Source organism: Tursiops truncatus, chromosome 5 (assembly GCF_011762595.2).
Source record: "Tursiops truncatus isolate mTurTru1 chromosome 5, mTurTru1.mat.Y, whole genome shotgun sequence".
NCBI classification, from domain to species: domain Eukaryota; kingdom Metazoa; phylum Chordata; class Mammalia; order Artiodactyla; family Delphinidae; genus Tursiops; species Tursiops truncatus.
The window spans coordinates 10,042,164-10,064,557 of NC_047038.1; the positions used below are offsets into that span (position 1 = coordinate 10,042,164).

The following is a 22,394-nucleotide window of genomic DNA, read 5'->3' on the forward strand; positions in this document are numbered from 1 at the left end:
AGCAGGCACTGTTTAATGTGAGATCATCATACCAAGAAAACTTTGGATCTTGCATCTTTTCTCAATTAGCTTTCAGAATGCAAATGCCCAAGCTTATACCTCCATGCAGAAGCCACCAAGACATTTATCTTGGTGCTTAAACCAAGAAAAAATATACCTAACATATTGATATTGGCGATTCCTTAATTATATGGTCCAGCCAGATCACCCTACAAAAAAAGATATGCCACAAGCCCTCCAAAGAAGCACAGAGCTGTCAGCATTTTCTGAGTACTGTTCTTAATTCTGAGAAGACAGCCAAGTATCACAGGACATTTGCAAAAAATCTCTACCATATTCCTGGAAACACTATTCAGGGAAAATAAAATGTAATACGAACCATCATCAACACCCTGAGATGAATAAGAGAATATATTTCATACCTGAAAAAGTTCAAAATAGCGTAAAAGAGAAATATTCAGAAAACAAAAGGAACTCTTAGATTTAAAATAATAATAAAATAATTAAATAACAAGCTTAATAGAATGTTGGAAGAGAAACCTGAGAAAATCTCCCAGAAAGTAGATTTTAAAAATACAGAAAATATGGAAGAAAAAGTGATGAAAATTTGTAGGTCAGTGGAGGAGTTTCAACTTACAAATAAGGAATTGAAAGAGATGCAGAAAATAGGAAATGAAGGGAATAATTCAGAAAAATTCCCCAAAACTGAAAGTCTTCAGTTTAAAGATCAAGCTACTAAGTACCTGCAATGTGGTTGAAAATGATGATGTCTTGATTACTATAGCTTTGTAGTATAGTCTGAAGTCAAGGAGCCTGATTCCTCCAGCTCCATTTTTCTTTCTCAAGATTGCTTTGGCTGTTTGAGGTCTTTTGTGTTTCCATACAAATTGTGAAATTTTTTGTTCTAGTTCTGTGAAAAATGCCATTGGTAGTTTGATACGGATTGCATTGAATCTGTAGACTGCATTGGGTGATATAGTCGTTTTCACAATGTTGATTCTTCCAATTCAAGAACATGGTATATCTCTCCATCTGTTTGTATCATCTTTAATTTCTTTCATCAGTGTCTTATAGTTTCTTGAATACAGGGCTTTTGTCTCCTTAGGTAGGTTTATTCCTAGATATTTTATTCCTTTTGTTGCAGTGGTAAATGGGAGTGTTTCCTTAATTTCACTTTCAGAATTTTCAACATTAGTGTGTAGGAATGCAAGAGATTTCTGTGCATTAATTTTGTATCTGCAATCCTACCAAATTCATTGATTAGATCTAGTAGTTTTCTGGTAACATCTTTAGGATTCTCTATATATAGTATCATGTCATCTGCAAACAGTGACAGTTTTACTTCTTCTTTTCCGATTTGGATTCCTTTTATTTCTTTTTCTTCTCTGATTGTTGTGGCTAAAACTTCCAAAGCTATGTTGAATAATAATGGTGGCAGTGGGCAACCTTGTCTTGTACCTTATCTTAGAGGAAATGGTTTCAGTTTTTCACCATGGAGAACGATGTTGGCTGTGGGTTTGTCACATATGGCCTTTATTATGTTAAGGTAAGTTCCCTCTATGCCTACTTTCTGGAGAGTTTTTATCATAAATTGGTGTTGAATTTTGTTGCAAGCTTTATCTGAATCTATGGAGTTGATTATATGGTTTTTATCCTTCAATTTGTTAATATGGTGTATCACATTGATTGATTTGCATATATTGAAGAATCCTTGCATTCCTGGGATAAACCCCACTTATAGTGTATGATCCCATTAATGTGCTATTGGATTCTGTTTGCTAGTATTTTGTTGACGACTTTTGCATCTATGTTCATCAGTGATATTGGCCTGTAGTTTTCTTTTTTTGCCTGGTTTTGGTATCAGGGTGATGGTGGCCTCATAGAATGAGTTTGGGAGTGTTCCTCCCTCTGCTATATTTTAGAAGAGTTTGAGAAGGATAAGTGTTAGTGCTTCTCTAAATGTGTGATAGATTTCGCGTATGAAGCCATCTGGTCCTCAGCGTTATTTCGTTGGAAGATTTTTAATCACAGTTTCAATTTCAGTGCCTGTGATTGGTCTGTTTATATTTTCTATTTCTTCCTGGTTCAGTCTTGGAAGGTTGTGCTTTTCTAATAATTTGTCCACTTCTTCCAGGTTGTCCATTTTATTGGCATATAGTTGCTTGTAGTAATCTCTCATGATCCTTTGTGTTTCCGCAGTATCAGTTGTTACTTCTCCTTTTTCATTTCTATTTCTGTTGATTTGAGTCTTCTCCCTTTTTTTCTTGATGAGTCTGGTTAATGGTTTATCAGTTTTGTTTATCTTCTCAAAGAAATAGCTTTTAGTTTTATTGATCTTTGCTATCATTTCCTTCATTTTTTTTTTTTTTTTTTGCGGTACGCGGGCTTCTCACTGCTGTGGCCTCTCCCGTTGTGGAGCACAGGCTCCGGATACACAGGCTCAGCGGTCATGGCTCACGGGCCCAGTCGCTCCGCAGCACATGGGATCCTCCCAGACCGGGGCACGAACCCATGTCCCCCGCATCGGCAGGCGGACTCTCAACCACTGTGCCACCAGGGAAGCCCCCTTCATTTTTTTTCATTTATTTCTGATCTGATCTTTATGATTTCTTTCCTTCTGCTAACTTTGGGGGTTGTTTTGTTCTACTTTCTCTAATTGCTTTAGGTGTAACGTTAGGTTGTTTATTTTAGATTTTTCTTGTTTCTTGAGGTAGGATTGTATTGCTATAAACTTCCCTCTTACAACTGCTTTTGCTGCATCCCATAGGTTTTGGGTTGTCGCGTTTTCATTGTCAATTTTTTCTAGGTATTTTTTGATTTCTTCAGTGATCTCTTGGTTATTTAGTAGCGTATTGTTTAGCTGCCATGTATTTGTATATTTTATAGGTTTTTTTCCTGTAATTGATATCTAGTCTCATAGCGTTGTGGTCAGTAAAGATACTTGATACAATTTCAATTTTCTTAAATTTACCAAGGCTTGATTTGTGACCCAAGATATGATCTATCCTGGAGAATGTTCCATAAGCACTTGAGAAGAAAATGCATTCTGTTGTTTTTGGATGGAATGTCCTATAAGTATCAATTAAGTCCATCTTGTTTAATGTATCATTTAAAGCTTGTGTTTCCTTATTTATTTTCATTTCGGATGATCTATCCATTGATGAAAGTGGGGTGTTAAAGTCCCCTACTATGATTGTGTTACTGTCGATTTCCCCTTTTATGGCTGTTAGCATTTGCCTTATGTATTGAGGTGCTCCTATGTTGGATGCATAAATATTTACAATTGTGATACCTTCTTCTTGGATTGATCCCTTGATCATTATGTAGCATCTTTCTTTGTCCTTGTAATAGTCTTTATTTTAAAGTCTATTCTGTCTGATATGAGAATTGCTACTCCATCTTTCTTTGATTTCCATTTGCCTGGAATATCTTTTTCCATCCCCTCACTTTCAGTCTGTATGTGTCCCTCGGTCTGAAGTGGGTGTCTTGTAGACAGCATATATATGGGTCTTGTTTTTGTATCCATTCAGCCAGTCTGTGTCTTTTGGTTGGAGCATGTAATCCATTTACATTTAAGGTAATTATGGATATGTATGTTCCTATTACCATTTTCTTAATTGTTTCGAGTTTGTTTCTGTAGGTCTTTTCCTTCTCTTGTGTTTCCTGCCTAGAGAAGTTCCTTTAGCATTTGTTGTAAAGCTGGTTTGGTGGTGCTGAATTCTCTTAGCTTTTGCTTGTCTATAAAGGTTTTAATTTCTCCGTCGAATCTGAATGAGATCCTTGCTGGGTAGAGTAATCTTGGTTGTAGGTTTTTCCCTTTCATCGCTTTAAATATGTCCTGCCACTCCCTTCTGGCTTGCAGACTTTCTGCTGAAAGATCAGCTGTTAACCTTATGGGGATTCCCTTGTATGTTTGTTATTTTTCCCTTGCTGCCTTTAATATGTTTTCTTTGTATCTAATTTTTGATAGTTTGATTAATATGTGTCTTGGCATGTTTCTCCTTGAATTTATCCTTTATGGGACTCTCTGTACTTCCTGGACTTGATTGACTATTTCCTTTCCCATGTTAGGGAAGTTTTCAACTATAATCTCTTCAAATATTTTCTCAGACACTTTCTTTTTCTGTTCTTCTTCTGGAACCTCTATAATTCGAATGTTGGTGCATTTAATGTTGTCCCAGAGGTCTCTGAGACTCTCCTCGATTCTTTTCATTCTTTTTTCTTTATTCTGCTCTGTGGTAGTTATTTCCACTATTTTATCTTCCAGGTCACTTATCCGTTCTTCTGCCTCAGTTATTCTGCTATTGGTTCCCTCTAGAGAATTTGTAATTTCATTTATTGTGTTGTTCATCACTGTTTGTTTCATCTTTAGTTCTTCTAGGTCCTTTTTAAACGTTTCTTGTGTTTTCTCCATTCTATTTCCAAGATTTTGTATCATCTTTATTATCATTACTCTGAATTCTTCTTCAGGTAGCCTGCCTATTTCCTCTTCATTTGTTTGGTCTGGTGGGTTTTTACCTTGCTCCTTCATCTGCTGTGTGCTTCTCTGTCTTCTCATTTTGTTTAACTTACTGTGTTTGGGGTCTCCTTTTCACAGGCTGCAGGTTTGTAGCTCCTCTTGCTTTTGGTGTCTGCTCCCAGTGGGTAAGGTTGGTTCAGTGGCTTGTGTAGGCTTCCTGGTGGAAGGGTCTGGTGCCTGTGTTCTGATGGGCAGGGCTGGATCTTGTCTTTCTGGTGGGCAGGGCCACGTCCAGTGGTGGGCTTGGGGGTGTCTGTGAACATAGTATGAATTTAGGCAGCCTCTCTGCTAATGGGTGGGGTTGTGTTCCTGTCTTGCTAGTTGTTTGGCATTGGGTGTCCAGCACTGGAATCACTGGCTGTTGGGTGGAGCTGGGTCTTAGTGTTGAGATGGAGATCTCTGGGAGAGCTCTTGCCAATTGATATTACTTGGGGCTGGGAGGTCTCTGATGGTCCAATGTCCTGATCTTGGCTCTCTCACCTCAGAGGCTCTGGCCTGACACCAGGCCAGAGCACCAAGACCCTTTCAGCCACATTTCTCAGAAGAAAAGGGAGGAAAAAAAGAAAGAAAATAAATAAATTAATAAAGAAAAAAAGAAAAAATTATCAAAAATAATAATAAAAAGAAGAGAACAATCAAACCAATAAACAAATCCACCAATGTTAAGAAGAGCTAAACATGAAACTAAGATAAATATGAATATCAGAAACAAATCAGTCTCAGACAGCAAACTCCAAGTCTACAGTTGCTCCCAAAGTCCACCACCATAATTTTGGGATGATTTGTTGTCTATTCAGGTATTCCACAGATGCAGGGTACGTCAATTGACTGTGGGGATTTAATCCGCTGCTCCTGTGGCTGCTGAGAGAGGTTTCCCTTTCTCGTCTTTGTTCGCACAGCTCCCGGGGTTCAGCTTTGGATTTGGCCCCGCCTCTGCGTGTGCGTCGCCCTCAGGCATCTGTTCCCGCCCAGACAGGAGGGTGTTAAAGCAGCGGCTGATTAGGGGGCTCTTGCTTATTCAGGCCAGGGGAGGGAGGGGTACAGTAGTTATTATTGGAATGCAGGTTGAGCCTGCGGTGACAGAGGCCTGTGTGACGTTGCACCAGCCTGAGACGCGCCGTGCGTTCTCCCAGGGTAGTTGTCCCTGGATCGCAGGACCCTGGCAGTGCCGGGCTGCACAGGCTCCCAGGGGGGTGGGATGGATAGTCACCTGTGCTTGCTCACAGGATTTTGGTGGCTGCAGGAGCAGCCTTAGCATCTCATGCCCATCTCTGTGGTCTGAGCTGATAGCCATGGCTCGAGCCCATCCTGTGAACCTCGTTTAGGCGGTGTCTGAATCCCCCCTCCTCGCGCACCCTGAAACAATGGTCTCTTGACTTTTCGGCAGGTCCAGACCTTTTCCTGGACTCCCTCCTGGCTAGCTGTGGCGCACTAGCCCCCTTCAGGCTGTGTTCACGCAGCCAACCCCAGTCCTCTCCCTGGGATCTGATCTCCGAAGCCCGAACCTCAGCTCCCAGCCCCCACCCGCCCCAGCGGGTGAGTAGACAAGCCTCTCGGGCTGGTGAGTGCTGGTCGGCACCGATCCTCTGTGCGGGAATCTCTCCGCTTTGCCCTCCGCACCCCTGTTGCTGCGCTCTCCGTGGCTCCGAAGCTACACCCCATTCCCGCCAGTGAGGGGTCTTCCTAGTGTGTGGAAACCTTTCCTCCTTCACAGCTCCCTCCCAGAGGTACAGATCCCGTCTCTATTCTTTTGTCTGTCTTTTCTTTTTACTTTTGCCCTACCCAGGTATGTGGGGAGTTTCTTGCCTTTTGGGAAGTCTGAGGTCTTCTGCCAGCGTTCCGTAGATGTTCTGTAGGAGTTATTCCACATGTAGGTGTATTTTTGACGTATTTGTGGGGAGGAAGGTGATCTCCACGTCTTATTCCTCCACCATCTTGAAGGTCCACCCCCCAACTTGGAAGTATTTTTGATACCAGGTTTTTTTTTTTATATATATTTAGTTAGTTAGTTAGTTGCACCAGGTCTTAGTTGTGGCAGGTAGGCTCCTTAGTTGCGGCTCACCAGCTCCTTAGTTGTGGCATGCGAACTCTTAGTTGCAGCATGCGTGTGGGATCTATTTCCTTGACCAGGGATCGATCCCGGGCCCCTACATTGGGAGTGTGGAATTTTATCCACTGTGCCACCAGGGAAGTCCCCTGAAAATGCTTTTGTTCTCAAGAGAACAACAGTTGTTGTTAGCTGACTATACCTACGCACGATGTTCTGTGACGTTCAGTCTGTCTTTGGCAGATGGTCTCTGGGACTTCTGCCTTTAAAAAAAGAGGCAACATAGCCCCTTAACTGGTCATTTGGTGCTTGAGTCCCCCTTACCATGGATAAGCTAGAGCTTTCTCGCCACTGAGTCTAACTTGGTAACCATCGCTAGCTGCTTGGGGCCGACATTATTTGTGATTGTACACCCTTAGGAGGAACCCAGGGATGGCTCACTGTAAATTTTGTGGAAAAGGAGATCACCACCGAAGGGAGATTTAAGAATGACACCCAAATCACCTAACAAGAATTATTTAGGCAAGGTAGCTACCTGTGCTACTGCTTCCCTTGCTGCTGTCCTGTGTATTTTCCTGACCCCCAGGGGTATCCAGGTACATATCTGTGGAAACCTGTGGCCCAGGCACTGATAAAAAACAATAATAATAATGAGAAGTGGAAAGAGCATTGGGTACCAGCCCCTTCCAAAACAATGGAGGCAATGACACAGCTGTTCTTCCAATCAAAGGCCGTGCCTGGTCTCAGTGTTGCTGGTTATCAGTAGGCCAAAGGGCTAATCTGATCCCAGCGTTTGATTACCCAGCAAACACCTCAGACAAAATGACCTTCCTGGAGGTGGACCCTGACTGTGGACTTTGCCTGACACTCCCTGGAGGAGGAGATGGCTGTCTACAAGTGGGCAGCTTAGCCTCCAAACTGTTTCCTTTCAACAGCCCGTGAGGTCTGCTGCAAGGGTGATCTGATGTAGACAGAAACTGAAAGCCATGAGTACTTTACATGACTATAAATCCAAAATATTATGAGAAAATTGTACAGAGAGAAAAAGAAAAGGAAAAGGAGGAAGCCCATAGGAATATAGCAGAGGCTGATTTTGAGCAATTGACCCCTGGGTTTTGGGCCCAGAAGCCTTCTGCTATGCCACTCTTTTAGCTGCTTCTCTGTTTCAACAAAGATCTTAATTCTCAGGATTATAGGGAAAAACACCCGTGACATCCCTATGGCAGAGGAAGGGGATCCTTAAATTCTATAATACAGTCATTGCCTTGGGTGAGGCTACAATACTGATGATACTGATTGGAGACTTTCTAGAATAAAGAAATTATAAATATGAGCAGGATAGAAAGAACCCCTCCCCCCATCACAACCACCACCACCAAGTGAATCCAGTGGCGAGGGAAAAAAATAAAAGGGGAAGGAAGGAAGTAGGAAGGAAGGAAGGAAGGAAGAGACAGAGGGCCTTCAAGTATTAAAACTTTATATAAGACCTAATAAGTGAAGGAGTGACTATCTCCCCTGCTTCTCCATTTAACAGTGCAAATTGGCCTGTTCTTAAACCTGGCAAGAATGAATGGCATCTCATGGTGGATTACCACAACCTTAATGCTGTGGTTCATTTCAAGAAGACTCCCACACTCAATGCCCAATATTTTTTTAAATTACTGATTCAATCCTATCAGCAACCAGTACCAAATTTGCTATTATAGATTTGGCTACTATGTTCAATGCCTATTTCAACAACCTCTAAGCCACAGTTTGCCCTCACCTCCAAAGTAACACAATACACCTTTATCAGGCTACCCATGGGACCTCAGCAGCCTTGCTATCACACATGGTCTTTGCTGCTAAGATAAGAATTGCATGCACCCTTCTCCAGGAACACAGGTATTATATTACCTTGATGACATCTTCTGAGCAGATTTGTTAGACACATATGTTTAGGGCATACAAATTCTCACAAAATGGGTATGGGCCATTGCCCTCTACATAGTGGTAGGCCCTGTAACTTCTGTTAAATTCCTGAAAATCCTTTGGTAGACTGAGGACTGCTCCATCCTGACACTGAAAGAAACAGCAATTGATCCTTCTCAGCACATACAATGTTTATACAACCCAACATCTTTTAGATCTTTGGGAGATCTGGAGGCAACATATTACTGATTTACAAATTTTACTTAAGCCCATTTATGCAGTTACTTGCAAATCGCCCACCTTTATTGGGGAATCCTCAAACAAAATGGTCAAGAGTCTGTCCAATTTGAAATCCGCAGTTACTCCCTTAAGTGTATTCAGGGATTCCCAGGGATTCCTTCACTGTAGAGACTGTAGCAACCTCTTCTCATGGCTCCTGGAGTCTCTGGACCACCTATGAAGGCCATAAATTTCCTATGAATTCTCATACAGGAGGCTGCCCTCCTTGGCCTTGCGCTATATACCATTAGAGTGGTGACTGTTGGCCACGTGCTAAGCTCTTCTGAAAACAGTCTCTCACAAACCCTGGACATCTATGCTTCCACTCCAAGCTGGCCCTTATGCCTCAGGTTATGGAAGCAACCAGGAGTCTACCAGCTCTGTACAGTGACCATGGCCTCCTTTCTATAGGCTGGACCCAAACTCGGACCCTCTGACATATCCACCTGCAGGATGGGATAGCCTCACTTCTCCTCAGTCCCTTGTCAGATGTCACGGTGCTAGAGGAGGTCAACGAACTCCCAGACCCCTTGGCAACCTGGAGAGTCCCTTGGGAGCAACTGAGTGACCATTAATGGGACTTTATACACTTTACAGACCATATTGTTACCGTTACATATGATGGAGCTCAGTGGAATGTTGCTGCTTTCCATTCCTAATCCAGGATGTCCCTGATAAATTACAGGATCTAAGAGCCAGCACAGTTGCCCACACATCAGACAATCATCTTAACACCAGAGACCCAGGCCAGTAAATGACCCCATTTACTATACAGTACATTTTTATTAACTCTTACTTAAGAGTTGCCCTCTTTTTTTTTTTTTTTTTTTTTTTTTCTTTTGCGGTACGCGGGCCTCTCACTGTTGTGGCCTCTCCCGTTGCGGAGCACAGGCTCTGGACGTGCAGGCTCAGCGGCCATGGCTCACGGGCCCAGCCGATCCGCGGCATTTGAGATCTTCCCAGACCAGGGCACGAACCCATGTCCCCTACATCGGCAGGCGGACTCTCAACTACTGTGCCACCAGGGAAGCCCATGAGTTGCCCTCTTTTTAAAAAATTTATTTATTTTTTAATTTCTTGGCCACAACACATAGCTTGCATGATCTCAGTTCTCCAACCAGAGACTGAACCTGGGCCACGGCAGTGAAAGCACAGAGTCCTAACCACTGGACCACCAGAGAACTTCCCTTTGAGATAAAGGACTCTGGGAATCTCTTGCCTCACAGAGACCTAAACTATAAATAAAGGTAGAGATGTCACCACCTGTACTAAGTCCCCAATTCAAGTCGTCATCAGAACACTCCTTATCCCCTTCAGAATTCCAATGATCATAATAGATAGCGGCCAAGGCATTCATTTCACTTCTCAAAATTGACAAGTTGGGCTCTTGAAGAAGTTATTCAATGCACCTCCCATGTCCCCACTAAACCGCAGACAGTCAGTTTAATTGAGAGATATAATGCCCCCTTCCATGAGAGCAAATGGACCCCCTGCTATTGCCACAGGCATGGATTAGTCTGAAGCCACAAGCACTCCCTCTACAATGCCACAAAGATTCCTCAATTTCCCTTATTGGCTATAAAACGAACACCTCTGAAGTTCATGTTTTTGAAAACCACCTCACTATGTGGCCCTCTTCCTCCTCAAGTGCCTATTTCACATCCTAAAGAGGCATTTCTACTCCCTAGAAATCTCAATTCATCACCAACATAAAAATCGATGGCAAGGCATCAAGGAGTCAGTCAATCATGGTCTAAGGGCTAAAATTAAGGCCAAATGTTATGCGCTGCCTTGACATCTGACATAACAAGGAGTAGCATTTCCTTGCCAGTCCCATTGAATTCAAACAGGCCAAGCACATCCTTCAGTAGGAACCAAGGAGAAACCCTCCCTTTTGATACCAGAAAAGCCTGCTTCTCGTAGCCCCTGGTTTTCATTCTGTCCCTGACTGTAACCCCACTGTGGCCCTGTGTTTTGTGTGGTGTCCTTCCCCCTCAAGCTGTGAGAATATGTGACTAATAGATTGTTGTCAATTTCACCTGTCTGTACAGTTTCAGATGCCGTGTGTTCTCCATCCTATAACCCTAGGGTGGAAATCTCTCCCTCATCAATAGGGTGGACAGTTGATAATTAAAACTACCCTTTTCCTACCTTATTTATTTTTCAGTATTTGACGAAATTAGTTGAAGTAAGTTGAGCTACATTGCGTGAACTTATTGGGTGGGATGATGTGAATTTTGTAAAATTAGGTTATTCAGATGTATCCTTGGTGAAGCAGCAGTTTGTTAAATATGATTTCTCTGGGAGATGTACTCATGCTTGTTTGACTCCAGTTTTGCTTATTCGCTGCCCACATAACATGTTGTTAAGGTGAATAGAAATGCATCTATTAAAACAGCATTCTAAAACTAAATCACAAAAGGACAGTCAGAACTGACTTTAGTTTCTTAGTCCAAATTTCATGGTGTCTTATACACGAGAATCATCCTTACCGATGACCATGTGACAGGGAGAACATTGAAATTTTAAAACATAAATGAAGTTCTAGATGCTATAACTTATTTGTTTATTTTTAAGTATAGTTACTCCTAGGATTTCAAGTTAAAATAAAACACAGAGACTGGAAACATATCCTGCCCTAGACCCAGAACTCAGAGTTAAGAGAAAGGGTCTGGATAAGAAGAGTTAGGTTTATGGTTAGGTTCTTACATCAGTTGGTCTGTATTTGTCTCATCTTCATAGGTAGGATAAGGGCCAGAATATTTTCAAGGTTCTGTTCTGCACTAAAATCCTATTATTCTTCAGGGCCCACTTATAAACAAACAAAACAGAAAATAAGATTAATTGCTAAGTGAGGTCAGATAATAGTTTATGAATATGGGCCAAAAACATGAAAGTGTTATGACTTTTTCAAAAATAGCTGCTAAAGGAAGATGCAAAAGGAAGATTAAAAAATAAGTATTATACACTTATTATGTCTTTTATTTATTTTTATTTACATGGCTTCCTCTTCATTATGTGTCATGTATGTGTCACAAAAAAGAGCCAGAGGGTTTGGTTTAATCTGTATCCTCTTTAAATTGGTCAAGCCCATTTTTGGCATATACAGTAGCCAAAGTTACACAAGAAAAAAAAAACTTTAAAAATATTTATAATTTACATATTATGTATTTTTAGAATGATTTCCAAATAAACATAATTAATGAAAAAATTAACTTAAGTATAATTTAAATAGTAATAATAATCAATTATCACACAAAGAATAAAGTAGAATACAGTAGAGAGGCTTTCATGTGACATAAGGATAAAAGTCTAGAATTCTCTGGGAATGTTAATACATAAGGCAGATCAGGTCCCATTTGGATAACAAGCTTAATAAAGCTTGAATGATAAGGAGAAGGTTAACAAGCTCTTCTACAAATAAGATTACCTTCTCCCCAAACCTTTTTTTTTTCTTTTGTATTGTCTTGCTTAAAGGCAGCAAGATCCACTGAGGCAAAAAAAAAAATCTCATTGATAACTTCTCCCTCTCCCTCATCAGTAAGCTGACCATCTAATCCGAGAGGAAGTTCAGTCCATCTACTATTTGACATGTCTCTCAATTCTGTCCTTCCCCCTCCATTTTTACTAGTCCAATCTGAAGTTAATTGTGCTCATTTGTTGTCTAGCTAGAGATTTACAACTTTCGGTCTGTCCTTATGAGTTATTTTACTAAATCTAAACTGGGTAATGCTTAGTAATTTGCAGCATTTATTTTTAGTCTTTCAATTGTTATACCTCATGTCTATCTCATAGACTCTTCTATTCAGAGTGTTAAAAGAAATGTTACATCTTAAACTAAAACTGTGTTAATATCTAAAATGCTAATATCTAAAGGCTAATATTTTAAAATGCCTACTATGTACACCTTGTTCACTCCACGTAACTGATTTGCAGTTGAAAACTTGCTTCCCACCTCAGCAGCAATACCCTGAAATGATAATCACAGTGGTACAGCCTTGTCGTATAGATTTATGAAATGTTATGACAGTGTCACATGATTCCACATGATTTGCTAATGGTATCGCCAATTCTTCCCTTGTTCTGGTTCCTATAATTACAAGTACATTATCTTAGGATCATTGAGACATCTTTGAACTGAGTAATATTTGCAAACACTGGGCACATGAATCCATACATCTTTGTCAAAGAAACAATGGAAACAAAGGAAGCATCTCTTCAGGCATCTCAATGAAAGAGTTTGGTATTACTATATTTTGAAATAAAATTTATGTATTTCTTCTCTTTTTTACTACTTCCTAGGGCATACTGCATCACTTTATTTCATTCTTTGTCATATTTTAACAAGAATTACTCAACAATCATTTATTTTTATTACTTTTCTCCATGTTTTAACTTACATATGTATATGACTACACGGACTTCAGAAATCAAACCTGCTTCTCAGTCTCTTAAAACCACAGAATGAAGGAAGATGCTCATAGTCTCTTTCTTTCTCCCTCTCTCGTTTCTCACTTTCTCTCTCTAATTCATCCTTACTCAGTGTATTTTATTGTAACCACTGTGCTGTCTCTTTGTGGTCTATGTAGCCCAGTAATAAATAAGGGTGGTTTTCACAAAATGTCAAAAAAAGTTGATCACTGATTGCCCAAGTGTGGAAAAGCCCAAGCCAGCTTGTTGACAATCAAATATTATTACCTTTCAACCAGGCATTTTGATATTCTAAACATTTAATGGAAGGGCACAGAATTTGTTTACCTATAATACAATTCTTTCTCTTCGTGTATTCACCCATATGAGTTTCTTTTGTTGTTGGTTAATACCTACCCATCACACACATACACACACATGGATATCAATTTTGAGAGAAAGAATTGCCAGAAAACTTTGAAAGTTGCCACCCACTCCGTTGTTAATTAGGAAACACAACTGAGAATGACAGTCTCACATTTTTAGAATAAAATTCAGAATTTCAGGTTTATGCAATTCACCCTGTCAACAATCATATTCTTCCCACTGTCATGATTAAGAGAAGAGTCACTCACACTGATAAGGGAAGGGGAGGGAATGGGAGTTGTGCTCCAGACTAGGTGATGGCAATGTTAATTAAATGGTCCTTACTCCTAAGTGGATTCCTTTAGGTGTTGCCCAATGATTATCAACTGCTCTCAAAAGTACATAAGTTAAAAGGAAATAAGACAAAAAGTATCTTCATCTACACAATATTCTCAATAGAAATTTTCACGTGGATTAATAAATTTCCTTTAAAATATAAATGTTCCCTTAGAAACATTAACTTAGTCATAGTTGAATATGAACTGCCTTATTTTAACTGATAAATTTAAATCCCATTTTTATGACAAGGACATAAAACTTCCAGTTGATTAAAGAGAAAAAAGAAAAATGTTTAAACTTTTTGCACAGCCAAAGGACAGCTCTGGAGAACAGAGTCTGCCAGGCTAAGAAAGGACAAATTCAAGAAGTCTACAATCAGAACCATTAAAAAAGAAATGCAATTTCCACTGAGCAGATAGTAAATACTGCCCAAATTCATTTTATAATATTTATAATGTCATATGCAAAAAATGTGATTCTGTCAGATATGCAGTTAATTCCAACCCACATTTATTTGCATGGAAATAGAATGATATTCAGAAAGCACATTGGGATCAGGTCAAAAAATCAGGTAAATATGGCCTAGTGCAAACATACATATATATTTTTCTTTAGTAGGGATAGAGGGCAACTTGAGATTTGCAAAAAAGAGTTGAGGGAGATGACTAGAACTCAACAGCTGTGATTTTGACTTCCTGGACTCTGTACCACCAATAAATAGAGAGGCACACATGGGCTGAGCTGATGAGTGGATATCAAAATCAGGTCTCTTTTCATCTCGAGGTTTTGAAATTAGCACTGCTTAAATACAACTCTAAAGCAGTCTGGAATTTTGAGAAACGAATTATTTCCATTCTCAGACCGTATTCCATACTTTAGGTAACCAAGAATAAAGTAATGGAAAACAATATTAATAATAAAATATGCCACTTGATGGTGCGTTAACATTGTGCTATGCATTTCACATGCATCGATTCACATAATTCTCACAAAAATTCTACAACTAAGTGTACTTCTCCATATTGTGCAAAGGTGAAGATTAAGATTCAGATGCGAAGTGACTTTTCAAAAAGATCTTGCCTGTCTTTTCACAGCATTCAAAAAGTTTAAATTTGAAATAGAGATCATAAGGTGCAGTGCTTTTCTAACATTTAGGACAATGTTCACAGCAAGAAATACAGTTCACATGGTGACCTATTTCACACATGTATCTGAAAAATGTTTTACAAAGAATTATTGGCTTTTACTATGAGTAATGAGTTTTGATACTTTTCTATGCTATTTTTTCCTATTCCATTTACTTATTTTTGATTTAATGCTGTCGTCTTAAAATATTGAATTGCTCTCATGACCCACTGTTGGGTTTTGACCACAAATGTAATCACTTAATTATTTGCTTATTTTATTATTTAATATTCTCCTCTTATTTCTTTCATTCCCAAAGCAGACTAGAATTTTCTTGAAGGCAGATATTACCATGTTACATCCCCTCATTGGTGAAACTTAATTTATGTTTGTAATATAATAAATTTAATTTTAGCTCTGAAAATTCATAATCTGGGTTAAATAGAAGAGTCCATGATATGATTCCCAGAAAGTATAATAATAAGGGGTAGGAGATACAGGTCTATAGGGGAACCAAAGCAACTTGTGGTTATAGCTGTTAACATTTCATTGAGAACTATCATTCCTGTATATTTTATTCAGTTCTTTCCCACCATAACGTTGGCATTATTAGTTGTTCAAATACCTAGTCTTCTCCTTCTTTGCTTCATAAAATGACCCTCTGTCCAGATATGTGTGGTTGGAACTCAAGAAAATAATTTATACAATCCACACGTGGGATTAAGAAGCATACATTTCTTCTATTACATTTTAGCTATTTCAGAATGTAAATTTCTATAAGATTCATTCAGATGTTTTCACATTACAGAAAAGTCTATTCCTTAATTCATATTTTTGTCTTGGGAAATGATACCCATATGATTTTTTTATGTTTCTATCAACTTTAAATATGAAATAGTTTGTTTCTAAATTTTAGATAAAGTGTTTTTTTCTTTTATTGCTTGAAGGCACTCATATCCTATATAAAACCTTTGTATTAATCTTTGTGGACCTTTGTATTACTACCACTTAAAAAATTAAAAAGAAATATAACATCAGGTGGAAATATATATATATATATATATATGAAATATTCATTGTGGGTATCATGAGAATCATATGGAACTAAATGCCTACTTTCAAAGCTATAAATATAGTGAAATCCTTTAAACCTAGCATATGTTGCTTCAAATGAAACAGTTTTGAACAGATGTCCCCTTAGACCTGATATATTAAGACTAAAATTACTAAATCAGCATTAGTTGTTTTTAAACTTAGAGCCATATTTTGCCACTGATTTTTATCCAAAGCTCCCACAGGCGTAAGTGGAAGATCCATGCATGGAAAAATGGCATAATATGTATCCTAGTTTTATTTATTTCATATGTATACAGCAGTATAAAATAATATATTACATTTACACTCATTTTACTTAGGTATCATTATAGCATTCACAGTAACAAACACTATAGTTAAGATTTAAACTCATCTTTTGTTATAATACCCTGTTTTCACTCACAGATAACTGTCTCAAAAATGTGTTTAGAGCTGAAATTCCCTGCTTACTTTCAGCTCAAGGATGTATGGATGTATTGGAAGTCTGAGTTCTCTCATTCAGAAATTTTTGAGTCTCATGTGAAAATTCAATATTTTTGCATCATTAATGCATTATTTTCATGCAACTCAAAAACATCTGGAGTGTAAAACTTCAAACTGAGCATGTGACAAGTTTTCAAGAAATAAATGCCATTTTTCTAATTTTACAAATACTTAAAAAATAGCAGTGGTTAGAAATACATGCATGCACACTAAAGGTATTAGAATTTTAGTCATATTATTGCCTGCAATACTCTGGCGGCACCCATCTACCAGCATTCTCAAAGAATGCTATAATCTAAAACCTATGCCAAGTTTTAGAAGAAAACAAAAATACTCTACCGAACAGTAGTTTCACAAATTACTGTCTAAGGATTTTTGTTTGACCTAGCAGAGGGATATTCCTTGAAATGCTAACAATATATAAAATAATTTTACTACTCCATGGCATAAAAAATATGGAATTTTGTCATTTTCTGTTTTTCCTTGTTAAAAAGGAACATAAAAAGGATGTTAAGTGCAAAGCCTTTACCACTACAAAATTAGAGTTGAAAAAGATAAATAACCCAAGAAATTGCACTATGAAAAATATAAGATTTTCAGAAAAATTATCAAGTATATCAATGTTTTCAGTATTTTTGAACTCCTTGGGTATTAAACACACACACAGAAATATAAAGGGGAGAAAAAAACCACATGCAATGACAAATAACAGTGCTATTATCAGTCAGTAACTTGAGTAATTTTCTTTATCCTACTTAACACTTGCAACATTCTGACTGAATAACTATATTAAAGATGAACTTTACGCCAGTAAATAACTTTTGGAAGGTAAAATGGTACAATTAATGCACAGTTATTAAAATTTATGTCAAAAATTGTGAGGATTTTCTTTCCACCTCTTACAGGAGATACAGGAGGGTTTCTACATTACAAACGACCCAACAGCAAATTATAGCACTATTAAGAAATGAAACAGGAGAAAAAGTAATTAAAATCTTTAAATCTTCTACCATAGCACTTAATTTGCAATGTTTGATAAAGGCATTGCATTTAATATCTTCATAAAATAAAATATGCATATTCCCTTAGTATTTACCAAGAAAGATGATACTTATAATGATGCAGACATCATTATATCTGTAAAGTAATTCTGATGTGATATTTAAATATTTGATTTAAAATGATGTCACAAACTTATGTTCACAAGTTAAAAATTAGAAGTTTACATACAGATGGAATATTTCTAAAAATTGTCATTTGACATACCTCTGAAACATCAAGACACTGTTTCCACAGAAAAATATTGACTTTTACTACTCTAAAACTAGCCATGTTAACAAGAAGTAAATGTCATGATTATTTTCTGAAATAATTCATTGATGAAATACTGTCTAATAATTTGGGTATTATTTTCCTTTGATATGTATACAATTATGGAAGATTGGATATTAGGATGACTAGATTAATTATAAAACTTATTCTAAAATTCCTTTTCATACAAATCTCATAAATGTTTGTTTGAAAAACTTCATTATTGATTGGTTGCATCCTTGCATCTCAAGGTTCCCCTCAGTGGGAGAAAACATTTTGATAAATGTTTAATAAAATCATATCTTTATTCTGTTGTAACTTCTGACTTATTCTGGATGCAATAGATACATTAATAGCTAATCTTTTACTGTTTTTTGTTTAAATAATTCTATTTATCCCACAGATTAGGTAAAAATTTTGTGTTTTTTTTTTTTTGTAGATTGATGATAAAATTTAAGAACTAAATGCAAATTAGTATAACAGGTTACTATAATATATTAAAAAAACAAATAGACAAATATATGGTATGAGAAGTTGGTTCAAGGGAAATTATACACAACGATATAAAGGATTAAATAATTAAATAAAATTTCTTTAAGTCAAATGAATTAATATAGCTGTTACATAGGAAGTGAGTATAACCTTATTTTCAGTGCGTGTAATAAGGCAGATGGATATGAGTTTCCCCCATAACTGTAAAATGGTGAGTGAAAAGTTTTAATTAAAGCAGAGTGATTCAACAAGAAAATAATTTTCTTGTTTAAAAAGCAGTTACAACCAACAGACTTTTTTCTAGTTAAATTATATAAAAATGTTTCCTTACTAAAATAGTCTATCATTCAAAATATTAATGTAGTAATGCCAAAATTTTAAGAAAAGGTTACTGCTGGATCTAGTGAGTGTGTGTGCTTTATGTGTCGTATGTGACAAATTAGCTTCATTTATTTTTAAAGGGTCCCCAAAAGGCTGGAACATCACACACATTACTTTGATATATAAATTGGGATTATGACATATTAATGTCTAATCTGATAAGAAAAATGAGTGATACCAAGATATCACTCAAATATACACATCAAGGACCTAGGAATATATGTATGCATTTTAATGTCAAATCTAGGAAAGTATTCCCATTTAGATGACATAAAATTAGGTGGAAAACATTTGTTACGTGCTAAGTTTAGTCTGTTCTTTAATAACATAGCATGATTCAAACTATCATCGAACATAAGATCTGTTAAAATTAAGGGAAATATTTCAAAATCAGTCTGCAATTTGGGTTTGGCAAACATTTAGACATAATGTTGAGGGAGTTTTTAGAGGGGAACTGTGACAGATCTGGTTTTTGCTTAGAAGATTATCACATCCTCTGATTCTTCTCTTTCTTAATTGTACTTCAACAAGCAACAAACAGTATAATAAAAGGAAAATATGTAAAAGAAAGGAAAATGCATCTTACTGAATTTAATAATTAACCTTGTTGACATAAACATAAAAAGCAAACTTCACTTTTCAAGGCCCACTCATGAAGAATTTTCTCATTAATAACACACTGACTACATTTAAGCTATAAAATTTTCACATATAACACTAAAAGAGTAACGTACCATGTTTCTGTCTCCAAATTTATGTAATTTGTTTTAAATTTAGAGATCCTTTATATCTTATGGTTATTCTTTACCAGTTCAGATATTTATGTACCTCTATATATTCATATAGAGTTATAGATTTTATATGCATGTGTTATTAGAAGTCACAAAACTATGTAAAACTATGTAAAATAAAACTTTGTGTGAATTATATGATTGAAGAACTTCATTTAAAATAATAATTTTCAATTACATATTTTACACCACAGAATGTACAGACACACCCATTGTTTTTTTTTTTTTCCTAACAACAGATACAGGTGAATTTATAGATTCTTTATAAAATCTTTAAATGATTCTAAATTCAAAGCCATAGAAATAGAATCGAAATAATGTAGATTGTTAGATATTTTGATAGTACATGTTCAGTGCTCCTCTGATAACATCGACAGCTATATCTTTGGCATTGAAAATCAGTACGAGTTCTTGACAAAATTTTGCAGCTTAGAGCTTCATTTTCTTTTAAACAAGGAAAAACAGGGTTGAATAAGATACAAAAACTGGAAGGAAACGATTAATGATTATTTTTTTCTTAGTAAGTTTATCTTTGGGACCCTGAATTACCTTTTACTTTATTATATGATGTGGACTGTATGAATCCATTTAAAAACCAACTAAGTTGTACCACATTTTAGGAAAATTATATAATATAATATATATATTTTATATTTATTTAGAAGCTTTGAAATAGTACAGTAAACACTTTGCAACACGGTGTATAAACTACAGAATGTCTTTGATATTTTGTGGGTCTTCAGAATACAACATTTTTTATAACCCACAGGTGAAAAGAACATAATCACAATCTCTCTTGTAAAGTTGGAATAGTTTGGGGAACACTTGATCACACAAAAATAATATAAAACAGTCAAGTTTAAAACAGTGATATTGCATTTATAATGCACAAATTTCCTTTATCTTTATAACTGGCTTCTCGTGGTGAATATAAACATCTAAAGGGCTCAGTGACATTTGGAGAGAGAAAGATATATAGTGCTGTAAACAGGCACACACTGATCGGAGAGGCAAAATCAGTTGCCTAAAGTTTCTACAGTTCTGCACATTTCAACTCATTTCTCAGGCCTGCTGAGAGCAATTAGGTCCTATAATTGGCCGTAATGACTCCGCTGGCAATCTAATACTCAGTTACACACAACTAACTGGATGGCCAAGATAATGAAGTTGAAAAGTTGATGCTTTTGTTGGTCGACTTTGTGCAAATCATGCTGCTTCAGGTAAGTCCTGTAGAATTGACTAGCATATCCTTTTCCGTGCTGTGAAAAAGAAAAGAAAAATACTCTAAGAGAAACAGCCTGACTGTTGGTGTTTAGAATTGCACAGTATTGTAAAAGAAGCAAATACAGCTGGAAACAAGTTGTATCCCCCTACCAGACCCAGGTAGTGGCAAGATATTTCTGTGTCACGTTGGCTTCTAATAGCCACAGTCATTCTGTTGTTTGGGTTTCTGAAAATGACAATTTTGACATTTATACAAATCAGTTTTGCATGGGAAACGTGAGCTTTATATACCAACCCTCAATTATGCGATTAACTTTTTAAAGTTATCTACAAAACAATCCCTACTTCACTATTTATGCACAATCAGAATAGAGGAAAAAATTGTGGTCCTTACATTTCTAGAACAAGTCTTTAGAATATCTATGATAAGTGGTTATATATTTAATTTAACAAGCTCTAAGTGACATGTATTCAATCTACATATAATAGGAGAAAACTGTACCAGGAAGTGTTCATGTAGTTAAAAATTAAAGGATGATTCACATTTTGGAGGTTTATTTTATCTAATTTTTTTAGAATTATATAAAAACCAAATCTTTTTATGGCCTATAATTTTGTAAGGTAAATTTATCCCCTGAAAGGAATCAGTTTTCTTCTAAGGTGGGAATAGGCAAAGGGGAGAAAAAGATATTATTGAATGTGGCCCAGTCTTATAAAATGAATTATGAAGCAGGATGTCCAGATTCAATCATTCAGAATTTATGATCTTAAGTATTTAATTTATAATGATAAAGGATACTTCTTCCCATTTATTCATAATCTTTGTGATATCTGACCATGAGCACAATGAGAACAGAGACTGCATCTCCTAGATAAGTATCTGGGACATAAGAGATGTATAATAAAAATGAGCTAAAAATCAAGATGGTTCAATTGTGATTAAAAAACACATATATGTGTATCTCATTAAAAAATAAGTACAACATTAAGTAGCATAACTGAATTGTTTCAAACTGGTGAAAAGTTACTTTTTTTGTTGTTTTCTACGAATGTAAGAACATGCTGATGAGTTCACTTCCTCTCCTACGGTATTTCCACTCATTTCAAGTAGATTTTCTAGTTATATATTTTCTTAATTTATTTTCCCTGATTCTCTCATTTATTTTTCCTCACAAACTCAGTTTCTGACCAGACCATCAAGCATTTCTTCATTAGTTCACCTTTTAGCAAAAATACATCAATTAAAATTGTAAAAATCAGGTACCACCACTGACAGAAATCAAAGTGAAAATGGTAGCTATTATAACTTACCTGGTCATAATGCTACAAAGAGTATTCTATTATATAAGCAAATAGAAACTTCACTCTTTTAAAAGAATCGAATCTTATTTTCCTATGCCTTTGAATTCAAATTCTCTGCTTCGTGATAAACTTGATAAATATGAATGATTTACATTTTGTTTATATCAATCAGGATTTAAAATTCTCAAGTAAATTAAAATATTTAGCCATCACAGAAACTCGGGTTTATAAAATGAATTGGAACAAATAATTATAGTGATCAAATAACGTATTGTCTAAACTGCACAATTGTGTAGCTGAAAGGGAGCATTATTAATAA

At 36.6% G+C, this 22,394-nt stretch overlaps 1 protein-coding gene across 1 annotated transcript in view; it reads right to left on the reverse strand.

Moving 5' to 3' along the window:
- Window positions 1–18,504: 18,504 nt before the first annotated feature.
- PCDH10 (protocadherin 10) overlaps window positions 18,505–22,394 on the reverse strand; it is a 40,704-nt gene continuing 36,814 nt past the window's right edge. Inside the window, exon 5 of the mRNA XM_033857441.2 lies at window positions 18,505–20,808. Coding sequence (XP_033713332.1) covers window positions 20,789–20,808 — 20 coding nt within the window. The 3' untranslated portion in view covers window positions 18,505–20,788. The remainder of the gene's footprint in view (window positions 20,809–22,394) is intronic.